Here is a 13,468-nt window from a genome sequence, read left to right as displayed (position 1 = left end):
TGAGGGTGGATTTAAACTGCTGATGTAGGTGTCTTAAACACACCGGTGATGAAAATGGATTCTGATTCTAACTGGATCTTATATATATATATATACACATATATATATATAATGTTTTCACTATATGAATTTCGTCAATGTTACTTTTTACCACATAGTTACTCTTAATGTTGGGGGGGGAAACATTCTTGCAGCCATTCTGTATCAGTCACAAAGGAAAATATTAATTCTTCTGTGATCTGCAGAGATTTCTGAAGTGCTGGGATTAGCACTGGTAGAGAGGTATCTTGTCAAATATGTTTTGATGTTATGCATATGTTTTATGCATAGTAGATATAAACCTTGAAACTGCCCTTTTGTGTATTCATCAGAACTAATTGTATGTTACAAAACATACAATATGTCTAAACATAGACAAACAGTAGGGGGTTTGCTCTGTGGTAGACCAACAACTTTGGGACAGAATGAGCCAAACTGGAAATTTTTCTCGGTGTCTTTTTTTTTTTATTTATTTTCAGATCTGTCTGAAATGCCATCTAAACAAATTAAACATGTTTAACCTAGAGTTTAGTATTTCAGCATTTTTTCTTTGACTTTCTCTAATGTAGGACAATAATGAAACAGGAATTGCTTTCATAAACGAGAAGTCAAAATAGGTTTCTCTTTGACCTTCCATCTTCTTGGTCTGAAACTATCAGGTACAATCTGACGTTCTGCACTATTTTTTTCAGGAAATTTATTGTATGCCAAACAGTAATCAAGCACTAGCTATGTTCCCTAATTTTGTTAAATAATAAAATACCTAACTTGGGAACTATTTTTGTTATTTTTAACTGTAATCGTGTGAACAAACAAATGGTGCTCTAATGTTTTGTCATTGCTTACTAGTAAAGAATAGGTAAGCATGTGTTTTTGTGGCTTTTTTTTTGAAGTATGGATATTTTCCTATTTTATCTCAGAATTAATTTGATGTCTTAATTTGATGATCTAGAGAATACATACAATAAATTGTGAGTACCTGGTTCTATCTGGAAGACTTCACAACTTTCAGGAAAGAGCAGGATATCAGGGAGATGTTTCCATAGGCCAGCGCTGGAGTGATTTGTGCTGTTCTGTTGCCTGCAGGTGCAGGGTGTGCCTCTCTTTCACTTTCCCTGGGAAATCCCAAAACAGCTAAGATGATAAAATAGGCTGGAAATTTGCACTTTCATGGTTATTTTGTCTTCAAGGAGAACACATAAGTAAGTAGCAGAGGGAAAGAGCAACTGTGTAAATAGAATTTTGACTTGAACATTCCTTCTAAAGAAACCCTATTTGATCACGTAAGACAATAGGGTTTTCCTGGATGTGGTTGTGTGACTGTAAGACCAAGTGTCTCCTTGCTTCTTATGAAATCCTACTGCAAGATAGTGTGTTTATTAATCTGTTGCTTCTGACTGAACCATTGTGGCCCGTCCATTGCGGTGCTTAAAATCTGTACCCTGTCCACAGCTGAGCCTCCAGTAACCCTGCTGTTTCTGACCACCTCTTCAAAATGGACAGACTGAGAACCCATAGTAATAGTGGTATAGTTGTGAGCTCAAAAAACTGAGTTACTGTACATTAGCTGTTTTTCAAGATCTAGGTGTCATCTCACCGTGACTACATCATGATTCTGCTCTTTGGTTAAAGTCAGTGGTCAAACCTCATGTTATGTGATGTGCTTTCCTTTTTGATTTCCTGAATAATCCACCAGGAAAGTAATGTGTTATAACCAAACAAGGGAAACAAGAAAGGAGTAGGGAAATACAGAATGCCAAGCACAAGCTAAAAGAATAAGGAAAAAATTTGCAGTACAAAAGGTAAAACAGGAAGGGGGGGGGGTAGTGTGACAATTTGATAAACAGATTACATTGTTTGGTTTGTTGGTATGTTTAAACAGGAGCTGTCTCCAAGTCACTGAATTCCTCAGTGTTCTTAGATCTGAGACTGCTCACTAGTTTCAGCAATACTGGTTGTGTTTTTTGAACCAAGATTATAGGATCACATAAGCAGCAAAAATTGATTTCTAGCATTTTTTGCTTTATTTAATGCCATGTAGATTTGAGGAAAAAATTGTGAGTTATTTTCAACAACATGCATCAGAAAAAGAATAATTCTAAAGCTTGTTGATATAGAAAATTTCTCTGCTGGTCCCCTTCCTATATCTTCCATTTTGAAATAACACAAAAACATTTTTTTATTTTTTACAAATTGTTGGAGGTTTTATTGTATCAACTTCATTTTTCAACATAAAATTTTGTTGCCCAATATTCCTTTGCATGTTTTATCTGAGCTCTGCTCTCATACAGAAATCCTTTAGGACTAGGCTGAGACCTGTTTATTTCCTTCTGAATCATGTTTTATTCTTCTAGATGTTATAGTACAGCAGCTTCCTAAAGGCTAGGAGATATTCACAAGGATCCCACCTTTTCTCTTTGGAAAAAGTTAAGGCTACCTTCTAGAACTGTAGTCCTGCATGTTAAAACAGTTGATTTTTCTCTGAAGCGTTTCACTGAATCGCAGTAACATGTAAAATGTAGAAATAAAGCTGCTTTCACTCCAAAAACTTCTTTAGAGAAGCTGCTTTTTGAAAGTTATGGATTTGGCTGTCTTGAAATGAAAACAATGGGTAAGTAAGCAAAGTTGTGTAGGATCGAGAACTGTTAAAACTCGTTTCTATTTGAAGAAACGTCTCTGCTGCTATTGTGGGATGGGATTCAAGAGAAGCGTCTCACTTGTGCTGTTTTCCTATGTCAGCACTGGAGTTTGACAAGAAAAGCCCAGCAGGCCTAGAAACTGCTTGCTCGAGTCTGTCTGCCAAAAAAAGGGAAAGTTCCCATGAAGCACACATGCAGTAGGACATGAATGCAGACTGAAGTCAGCACGTGGGATCCTTGTCAATAGAAAGCTGCCTATCTATTCTACCTGAAGAACTGCTTTAGAACACTTTACCTTTTCCTGTATCACTAATAGCTGGAACTGGAAAAGTTCTAACAAGAGAAGCATAACCTAAAGTGTGAAAATGCACCTCTTCCAAAAGTCTTGTACAGGGATGTCAGTGTGACATAATCAAAAGCCAGAATGTACCCTTGTACGTGTATTTGACTCTGTAAGGACCTGAGAGGCTTTTTTCTTCACACCATTTTCATTGTCTCTGCTTCACTGCTTTGAGATTCAAACAATTTATCATCTGAATTTAAAACCAACAGAAAATACCTGCTGTTTTGCCTTTGTCTCATTTGATAGGCATGCAGCATTATCCCAATAGGAGTTTAAGATGATAAAAAATGAAGTGAGATAGAAGGCAGGCTGAAATGGTTATATCATCATTAACTTAAAGCACCCTTGGCTTGTACGATGTATTTGTGTTGTGTTGTAATTCTCAAATGAACAATTTGAAAGTAAATGAATAAAAATAGTATGATAGGCTAGAGGGGTGTTCATGACTCCAGATGTTACAGACTTAGAAGCTTTCACTATTCCTCCTAAAATTATGTGTGTTTGTGAAATAAAGACTTGCTGCATATTTCGTGAATCTTCTCCCTTCCCTTTGGTGTGAGTTCAGAGCTATTAGAGTATGGTTTGTGATGGAGAGAACATCCAAAACTGTGGCTATAACTTCACACCCTAACATATAGAACTCTGTTCTGGTTGTGCTGTCTGTCAGAAGCCAAATCAATCCAGCTGACATGGCACCAGTGGGATTCACGCTGTTTGCAGCAAAACTTCCACAGGTTTGGATGAGCCAGGGGAAGCAACGTTGTGCTCCTGGCAGCTGGGTGTAGGGCCTTGCTTTGTTTAACTCTGTGCATTAGTCACTGGGGAGAACACTTTAGGAGGTGTCTTTGAAGACATTGTTACTGCAGTGCATTGAGAAATATTAGCAGAACTTAGCAAGGCATCTGACCATAATCAAATATCCCTCTTAAATTAAAAGTATGTTTAACTATTCTGCTCAGCCTGTTCCTAGGTAGCTAATAATGGAGTTAGATCCTCTTGCTCTATTTTGAGGATGTCTTATTGAATCATGCATAGAATGATGTGACTAATTTGTGGAACAGAAGTCCCTGTGCATCAGCTGTTCACTGTCGTTTTCCTAGGGGGAAGATAGAACTTTTTATGTTAAGAAACACTGATCATTCTTTTCAGCATATCAAAAGAACAAATGTACTGTAGGCTTTCCTATTGAAAAAAAAAATCATAGAACAAGTGGCTTTTATCTGTATTTCCATCATTACACCTGCATAAATCTTACTGATGCTAATAGGACTCGTGGCAAGGTAGGTAGAAGACAGTCATGCTGTCAGTGAGATGTGGAGCACAACAGAACAAGGCACACCACAGAAGTAGGGGGGGGTTCATCCCTGTAGGGGCAACCTGTAAGTGTGTAACTCAGCCTGCTCAGAATAAACCACTGGCTTGCAAAGCTGAGGCTCTCCAGATTGACATACCCAATGGTGGTTAATGCAGTGGTTGTGCAAACTTAGTGAATGCTCAACTTTATTGCTGCCTAGATGGATTTTTCCGGAGGGAAAAAGAGTTTGGTCTTTGCATCCGCTCTGCCATAGGCACACATATGATGTCTGTAATGGAAGACACCCAGGGAACAAACCAAAAGCACCTGGACTCTGTGGTTGGGAAGGAAGGGATGGGACTGAGGCTTGAGGTAGAGCTCTCAGTTGTGGGCATGATGGGGGTAAGCTGAAACCAGCAGGCTTACCTTGAGGAGTAGGAAAGGGGTGAGTGTGCAGTGCAAAAGGATCAAAGAGGCAGACTTGTGGGATCCTGTAGAGATTATGAAGGAAAATCAGCAGGCAGCATGTTTTTCAAAGCACATAGAAATACATGATAAAGGAGAACATTAGCAGAGAGCAATACAACTGATCACAAATGGTAACATCATCACTGTGAGCAGAAGAGGAAAGAAAGTTCTGGGGGTGGACTCTAGGACAAAGGCATTGACTGAAGCAGTCTGATACAAAACACAGAATTATTTATTTCAGTGTTGACAAAGTCAGCATAACATGCAGTTAGATTAATTCCTTGACAGTTTCTGAGGGAATTTTGTCTACAATACAGTTTGAGTTTTGCCCAGGTTCTATCCACAAACACCTGAAATCTGCAGACCAAAAGCAGCAGACACGCCACCACCAGTAATTGCTTTGACCTAGGGGCAAATAATAGGGATTTTTATGTTTTATTTTGCTATTTAAAATAGTATGTGTTATCCTCTTTATTAGTGTAACATACAGATTGAATGTTCAAAGCAAAGAATGAAATTAAGAAATTATTACAGGATATTTGCTTAAAAAGGAAATTGTAAAGGCAGTTCTTGTACCTCTCTTGCTATCCAAACTCAAGGAATTCAACGTTGCCTTGTAATACACAAGTCAGCAAAGCAGGCTTTCTGTAAGATGAAGTAACTGCTGCTGTCTTCAATATACCCTTCTTATTTTACCTGGGACTGTGAGATATTATCTTTACTTTCCTACAGCCTCTTTATGTCTGGCAGCATTTTCTTTCTTGAAAAAAAGAGCATACCTGGGACACGTGCTTCTGAAAAAGCACTGTGTGGTAATCTTATATATTTTGATCTTCTCAGGTCCGCAGAGAAAAATGGCAAGTTATCTTTTCATCACAGGATATTCATAGCAAATGAAAAACAAAGATCTTATCAGTCTTTGCTGCCCAAAGGAAGTCTATAAGCAGGACTCCTGAGTGTATGCAAGTACTCTTCAGAGGCACTGAGGTGGTGTAGTTGAAGTATGTGTAATTCTACTAGTAGAGAAGCTGCCAAGACTACAGTAGAAAAGATTGGCAGTGAAAGTATCCCTGCTGCTCTGGTAGGACAGTGACAGCACAACTTCGCTGTAAGCAGATTAGTTTCTCCCTGACTTGACTGAAGAGGTTACAAGTTAATTTACCCACAGGAATGTAAGTGCAAGCCTTTAAATGAAAAGAGCTGCTGTTGACTTCAGAACAGAGTCACCAGCACTGATGAATTTTTGAAGTCAATTTAAAACTATTTTAGAATAGCTGTTCATTCTTTCAAAAGAGAGTGTGTGCCCTTTTTATTTCTGCCAAAAAACTTCCTAATAGATAATGAAGCAGGACTGAAAAGCCTGTGAACACCACGGAGACACTATTTTTTGCATTGTGGCATATTCATGATCTTTTTTTCTTTGCTTCCTTAACTTTTTTTTTTTCAACTTCCTAATTTCATTTCTGTTTGGTGTGTGTGTTCATTTTAGTGATAGTATAGTTCATCTCAAGTTATTTAATGTTAACTTGTGAATACTACTCTGAGGCTCCTAGCAGACTTAATATCATATTAGCCACCTAGTCATCATGCTTCCCGTGTCAGCTGGAGAACAAAATAAATATGTTGGAAGTACTTAACATAAACCTATTTCTTCAAAATGGCTATGTAGTTTCACTTTGTCAAAATACCTACGTGTTGGCTTTCTTTGCTGTTTAAATGCTGTTCTATCTGTTCCTAACTTCCCCTGTTTAACAGCAGACAAACCCAGGGAGCACTGAATGAATCGGATGATCCCGAAACAGGCTGTCTAACTGATAACAAGCCAACTTCTCGACACTTCTATCCTGTCGCCTTGCTGCTTGTCAGCTCACACTTGCTGGTTGTGTGGCTTATTTTAAGTCTTGCTTTGCTATTAGCCAAATATCAATAAACTTCACTTGTGTTCCTTTCTTTTCTACAAACAGCAACAAACTAACTTTAGAAAGAGGAATTATGTTGTTAATATTTCTACAGTCTCAGACCCCAAGGATTCATCTTTAAGATGCAAATGTCTGAAATGTACTGTGTTTTCGTTCTTTTTTTTCTTAACTCTGAGAAGTATACTATGCATTGAGTGAATTGGTTTGCTCTTTCTGTTCATGGTAAAGCTTTTCCCACTGTAATTAGCGCAAAGAAAGCGCACTTACGATGCTGTCACTGTATAGAATATGTGGAATCCTGAATGCTTGAACCCCTCTTTCCAGAGTAATTAGTCTGACAAAAAAAAAAAAAGTATTAAAAATGAATTTGCACAACACAAACTAACCCCTAGACAAATATGGCAGGGAGGTGGTTTGTGAGACTTAACTTTCATTGTGTTTTTTTTGTCGTTACTAGCTGATGGGATTGGTTTTGTTCAATGAATGATTATTACTTTGCCACAACTAACCCCTTTCTGTAGAGTAACTAAATGGAATAGCATCGGTTCTGTTTTGTAATGAAATTAACCTGTTTGTAATTGTTGCTTTAGTTGCTTTTGCTTTCGAGACACTTTTATATTCTTTTTAACAAAGTCCTGTTTATGTCTTGATGCACCACTTTGGCACTTGTGACTTTTGTACTGTATGTGAACGAACATCCTTCCTTTATAAAACAGAGAGGTGGATTGGGCTGTTTGAGAAGCCATTCTCTCTTTTTTTTTCTTTTTTCATTGCAAAGCTGAACATACAGGAAATGAAACAGAGATGAAACTTTCCTTCTCAAATCTCTAGGGCCAGACTTAATAAAATGCCTTATTCCTAGAATACGCATTTTTAGGGCAATGTATTCTCGCACATATATAGCAAACAAATTGAAAAAAAAAGTATGAAAAGATTTAAAAGTCAAATATATTTCTGGAATTAGAACAAAATGTATCATTAAAGTATTTAATTTTTTTTTTACTAAACTTTAAACCTCAAGGGCAAATATATTAGGGGGGATGGAAAATCTTTATCACCTATTTCTGAGGGCAATAACTGTACTGGGCCTGGCCTTGGATTTAATTTTGTAAGATGTATCATCACTTGTGGAAAACAAAAATGTAGAGTTGAATCTTTGTTATTTTTACTTCAACTGTTGCTGAAACTCTGCAATGAACAAATAAAGCATATTTATTTATTCTGTGTTTCATGAAGTTGTACTTTTTCCCCCTTTCACTAGAGAAGGATGCCGCATAGAGAATGTACTGAAGAATGTCAAATGCAGAAAGTATGCATTCAACATGATACAGCTGATGGCTTTCCCAAAGTACTACAGACCTCCAGAAGGGACATATGGAAAAGCTGACACCTAAGTTTAACAAAAGTGTAATCAGGAACATACATCATGCTAATTAGTGAATATAACAACCGTTGTTTATGACGTATTAATTGGCAATGTATAACCAGTTGAGGTGTTATTTTTACCAGGTTTTATCATTTTACATTAAAATAACTCTGGTTAGTCGATATGAACTAAAATACCATGAAAAAGCAATGGACTGGATATTCTCAAAATCAAATATATTCAACTTATCTTTGTGAAGCTGAAGCTCAACATGACTCATAAGCCAGCTGGAAATAGTTTTTTGGGTCGTTTGATGAGGATTAAAAAAGGGAAATGGCGTTTGCTCTAGGAACTGAGGTTAGCAATCTGGAAGGTGGCATTCTGACTCCAAACCAAAACCTGATATTTGATTTAAGGGGTCTCTTACTGCTGGAAATGGTGTTTTCTGGAACCAGCAGAGCACTGAGGTCTTGATCAGTAATTAAATCCGTCACAGAAATGTTTATGAAAGATGCTGATATCTAGGATAAATATAATTTTGGTAATTACATTTAACTTCTTTACATAATATGTTTTTAGTAATTGCAGCCTGTAATTTCAGTAATTCCATTCTGATTCCCTGCAGTTCATTTGGATGTGTCATTCTTGGCTTTCTGTACCACAGCCAAATACCACTTATTTCACTTTCAGATAAATCACACTGAAATCAAGGGGATTAATTCTACAAGTAAGGTGACCTGAATTTGACCTCCCATTTACTGTAAACCCTTAAAAGTAAATTTGCTTTAGTAGTAGGGAAAATTAGTTGTATATACAGGAGTTAATATATCTTGAGGCTATAAAAACATGTATGTTATTACAGAGCCTAAAATAAATTTTATAGTTATGAGTAAACTCCTGTATTAGGACTAGTTAACCGCTGCAGATGATTTATATCAGATTTGTAATGCTGCAGGTAGACACTCTAGGATGAAGAACCATCAGCTTTAAAATTTAGTGTTAATGCTCTGCCAGTTTGTGTTAGTCCTGAAATTTGTCTTGCAAAGAACATTCGTGTTTTCTAATTGTATCTATTACCTTCTTCAGACTCCCAGAGAGAAATACAACTTAAAACGCCTAAGTATTCACTGACCCTAATATAACTGACCCTTATGTCATTACATTAATTTTCATATCTAAAGCAGAAGTATGAGAAATTTATCTTAATGTAACTGCCCTGGGAATTTGAGCATCTGTAGGAAATTGTAGTTGCCATGGATAAAGAAGTTAATGTTTCCTTACTCCTATGGAAGTCAAAGAAATCTTGATAAACCATGAGTTATAATTTGTTCTTTTTAATCTATTAATACCCATTACTAGGTATAAATCTGTAACTATAGTAGTAAGAATTTAAGAGCTCATTTCTGCGAATTCTGTTTGGGTGATCACTTGGAAATGATCTATCATATGGCTAAGATTAAATCCATCTTGTATATTTGCAAGATTAAGCTTTGGGGCTTCTAGGAAAACATCTGAAAGAGATCCTTGTTCTACTAATTAATGACTTCAGTGGAGCCAGAAATTCACCTATACAATATATTAACTAATTGGAACTTTTTTTATCAAAGTAAAGTAGGCAATGTAAATAGTGTTTTGTTGCATTAGTTTTTTATTTCTATTATATAATGTGCTGTCACTAGTTACCTCCTTGTTCTCATAATGTATTACTTCAATATATGTCAGAAGAGTTGGCATTGCATCACAGATAAACTCAGACAGATGAGAACATAACGCCTTGATTTTTTTTCTTGTCATGTACCAGTACAAGTGGGCAATACTTATTGGATGGCTGGATGTGTGCATAAATTAGTGTTTGGGCCTTTAACTATAACTTAGCTGATCTGTACAAAACTTCTTTGTGGATTTATGGAATGTAAACCTTCTGAGGAAAGTCGTGTTTTGTTCTGTCAGGTTGTCTCGCTAGCCCTCACTATCTACATGTTTATTATTAGCTTAAAAAGCCCTGCATGGGCAGTTTAGAGATAGTGATAAATTCCTTGTGCATCTCTGAAGCAACCCCACAGGTGTACAGTAGAAAATGCCAGCCTTCCCACAGAAATTCTGATACAACCTGTAAAAGTCTACGTGGGGATGGTATTTACTGGTTGGTACTATGGGTATCTTTATCTGAGTCCCGTGGGCATTTTGTTAAGTTCAAAATATGAAATTATCTAGATTTTCTTATTGGGAAAATAATCTTTCAAGATTTTGCCTCAGCATTTTAATCCTACTTGGGTTCTAAATTGTCCCCTACCATGTTACTTTTTGTCTTGAACATGTTTTTCACATTGAAGCCACGTTTTTGGTGAGGAAGAAGAAAAATGGGCACTGACTGGCTGTTTTAACAGCCACTCACAGTATGTTCTTTTGAAAAGAAATAATCTCTCATTTCCTAAAAATAATTAAGGAAAAAAACCCCTAAACTCACATCAGTGGGCTGCAGTGAAACTTGACTGTACTTGGGCCATTACAAAAGAGTAGGGGTGAGTTTTGTGCTGAGTAAGTCTGAAAACTTTCACACAAATTTTTTGATTAGAACATCTTATTGTAGGTCACAAGACCCTTGTAAAACCTGTTGACGTGGTTCCAACACTTCTGGAAGAGCCTTATTGCCTCAGTAATGAAACAGGCTCAAAAGTTTTGTTGTTTTGCTGTAGCCTGCTAGTGCAGTCCATGAAGACAAGGGCTGTGCCATCAGCCGAGATTTCAGCTGATCATGGGTTCAAAATTACTGGGTTCTCTGGTTTGCCTTTTATGAAGAATCAAAGGGAAGTTTGCTGCAGGTTGATAGTTACGTGGCTTGGAGCATTAGTTACATTACTCTTTACAGCAGCTGCTTCAAGCCTGGGGCCTCACACACAGTCTTGTAGCTCACTGTGGATATCAGAGGAGTAAAATTAAACAGACTAGTTTTTATAAGCAAACTACATTATTTGTTTTGCAAAGGGTTAAGGTAAGCATACTGATTTTGGTGGTGGCAGATATGTTCCATATCTGCTCTCTTAAAACATTTGAGAGAGTTTGTAAGGTACCTTACCTTACCTTTATACCTTGCCTTTTGTAAGGTATAAAATAATCTGCTTTGAGGGGAGAGCAGTTCTCAAGGGCTAAAAGATAAAAATTCAAAGATATGTCTGGCATCTAAAGCCAAATCTTGTCTTACTCACAGAAAATATTATTTGTAGAAATAAGGTCATCAGGATCTGTCTTGAGAAATCCTGAAATAAGGGCTTATAGCTTTGAATATTTGTACAATGCATTACATGCCTATATGGGAGTTTTGTACCACAGACTAGTGTCTAACTTGAGAGCTAGTATAAAATGCCTAAAAAAATAAGGAAAGTTAAATAATTTTTTCTCAGAGATGATTGTAATATTGTCATAATACATAACATGCATAGGCCTGACATTATTAGGCAGGCAGGTCTTTTTTTCTGCAGTCTTCTTTTGGGGAATTTAAAACACGTTCTTGTTAATGTTTATACTTCAGCTTTTATGGAGCAATTAGGAAACAGAAATTTTTAATTATGTTATCTGATTTTTGTCTATGTGAAGGTGTATTTTGATGGAGTACTAGCAATGTCTGTGGTATATAGATAAAATAATTTAGGAGGACAGCTGAAACAAAATACTAACTGAGAAAGAGCCTTAATGAAGTCGTTTGCAACGTTAATTTTTGTACTGTCTGAATTTCACTGTTACGTAAGTGAAATAAGGAAATTAACAAACACTTTCTGTGTCTAAATCAATCACTCCTGATGAAAATTCACTTATTTGCAATGGAATAAATTGTAATGGTATTCTAAATTTCCACTAGTAATTTAGGTATAAAGAAGTGCAACACATCATTTTGAAGCCCACTGTATAATATGCCTATTAAGAGTTTCAGGAAAAACTTACTTTTATTTCTAGATCAAACACAAGTTCATGAAATCCTATGGTCCATTTATAAAAAGCAGAAAATGCAGTGAACATCAACTGGTGTAATAAAAAAGGCAATTGCATTAAAAACTGCAGCACAATTACTTGTATGAATTAATGTATGTAATCAGTTAATAGTCTTAAACATATATTCTGTCAGTTGGCTATATTGTAAACTTGAAACCATTGATATCTATGCTCTTTTTTTTATTGTAAAGAAGTGTACTGTATAGGCAATGCCATGAGACATGAATTTGCTTCTTGCTTTTCACTTCCTTTCAGCTTAAAAGCAGGTGTTTACAATGGAAATGCTTTAAAATAATTTGCTGCTCTTTAAAACACAGACTTACCTTGTAAATGGCATGTTTACCAAAAAACCACACAAATGCTTTTTTACAGGAAAGAAAAAAAAAAGAGAAAGAGAAAAAAAAAAAATCCCAGACTTCAGTCTCTAGAACATTGCTTTTTTTTCCCTTAGTCATGCAACACATTGATTGTTGCGTTGCCAGAGCATTCAACTTTCACTCTGCAGCACTCAAACATTTATTTGCTCTTTCTCTCATAGCATCTGCTGAATAAGTAATATAACAGCCATGGATTTCAGCATGATACTCACGATTCAACATTTAAAAACTCGCATTTGCTCAGATATGAGACTTAATACTTCAGGGTAAATAAAATAGAAGTCACTTGTGAGCCAATATGTTTGTATTCCAAAGAGCTGAAGCACAAAACACAGGGATTGTGTGCTAACTGGGAGAAAGAGTGACAGGAGGAATCTGACTGTGATAAGAGAGGCCCTGGATCTGCAGGGTTTGGAGTGGTGGGTTTTGAACCATTCTGCTCTTACTTAAATCTCTAACTGTTGGCAGTGGTGTTTGGTTACTCTTTCCATGCATGCAAAATACTTTAAAAGTTTTCAGCATTTCTGTTCTGTTTATGAATAGTCTGACTTTAAAATTTCTAGAATGCCAAATTACTTTGGTACTTGTTTTCCTTTTGTGTAGCTGTCCCTTGTAATGTTCCTGTCTTACATTCTGGAGCACACAGGGCTATGTATAAGTAACATTAACAGGACTTCAGTCTGTGTTTGTTCAGAGAAATGAAGCACAATGATAGCAATTCAATGCTTTTTATATTTCAGAATTTATCATTTTTGTTTCATTGCTGTCTGTAAGCCATGTCCATTGAACACTGTGTATATATTTTTATTTAAATAAATGTAATGTTTATTTTTTATGTTTCTGACTTTTTTGTTTGTTACTCATTTTTCATTTTCATTATGGTGGTGTTGCCCAGAGGGCATATTGTGCATGTCAATGAGGGTGGGTTTCCTCCCACATGAGTTGGTGGAAGCCCACTCGCAGGTCTTGTTCACTGCTAGGAACAAGTATTTAAGAAAAGTTCAAAGATACAACAGTTTAAAGCCTGCAATGGCCA

At 36.4% G+C, this 13,468-nt stretch overlaps 1 protein-coding gene across 3 annotated transcripts in view; it reads left to right on the top strand.

The window, feature by feature from the left end:
• The window catches only part of INPP4B (inositol polyphosphate-4-phosphatase type II B), a 278,616-nt gene extending 265,349 nt beyond the window's left edge, over positions 1-13,267 (top strand). Inside the window, exon 26 of one of the 3 annotated variants that reach the window (XM_051768103.1) lies at positions 7,964-13,267. In XM_051768103.1, coding sequence (XP_051624063.1) covers positions 7,964-8,096 — 133 coding nt within the window. In that variant the 3' untranslated portion in view covers positions 8,097-13,267. Of the gene's footprint in view, positions 1-608; positions 655-7,963 lie in introns of those variants that run through there. The other 2 variants (XM_051768104.1, XM_051768105.1) reach the window with 2 other exon arrangements.
• The last annotated feature ends 201 nt before the right edge of the window (positions 13,268-13,468 follow it).

The sequence above is a fragment of the Manacus candei genome, unplaced genomic scaffold (genome assembly GCF_025592945.1).
Source record: "Manacus candei isolate 608988 ecotype Guabito, Panama unplaced genomic scaffold, ASM2559294v1 h1tg000092l, whole genome shotgun sequence".
Taxonomy (NCBI): Eukaryota; Metazoa; Chordata; class Aves; order Passeriformes; family Pipridae; genus Manacus; species Manacus candei.
This window is presented reverse-complemented; position numbering and strand designations above follow the sequence as displayed.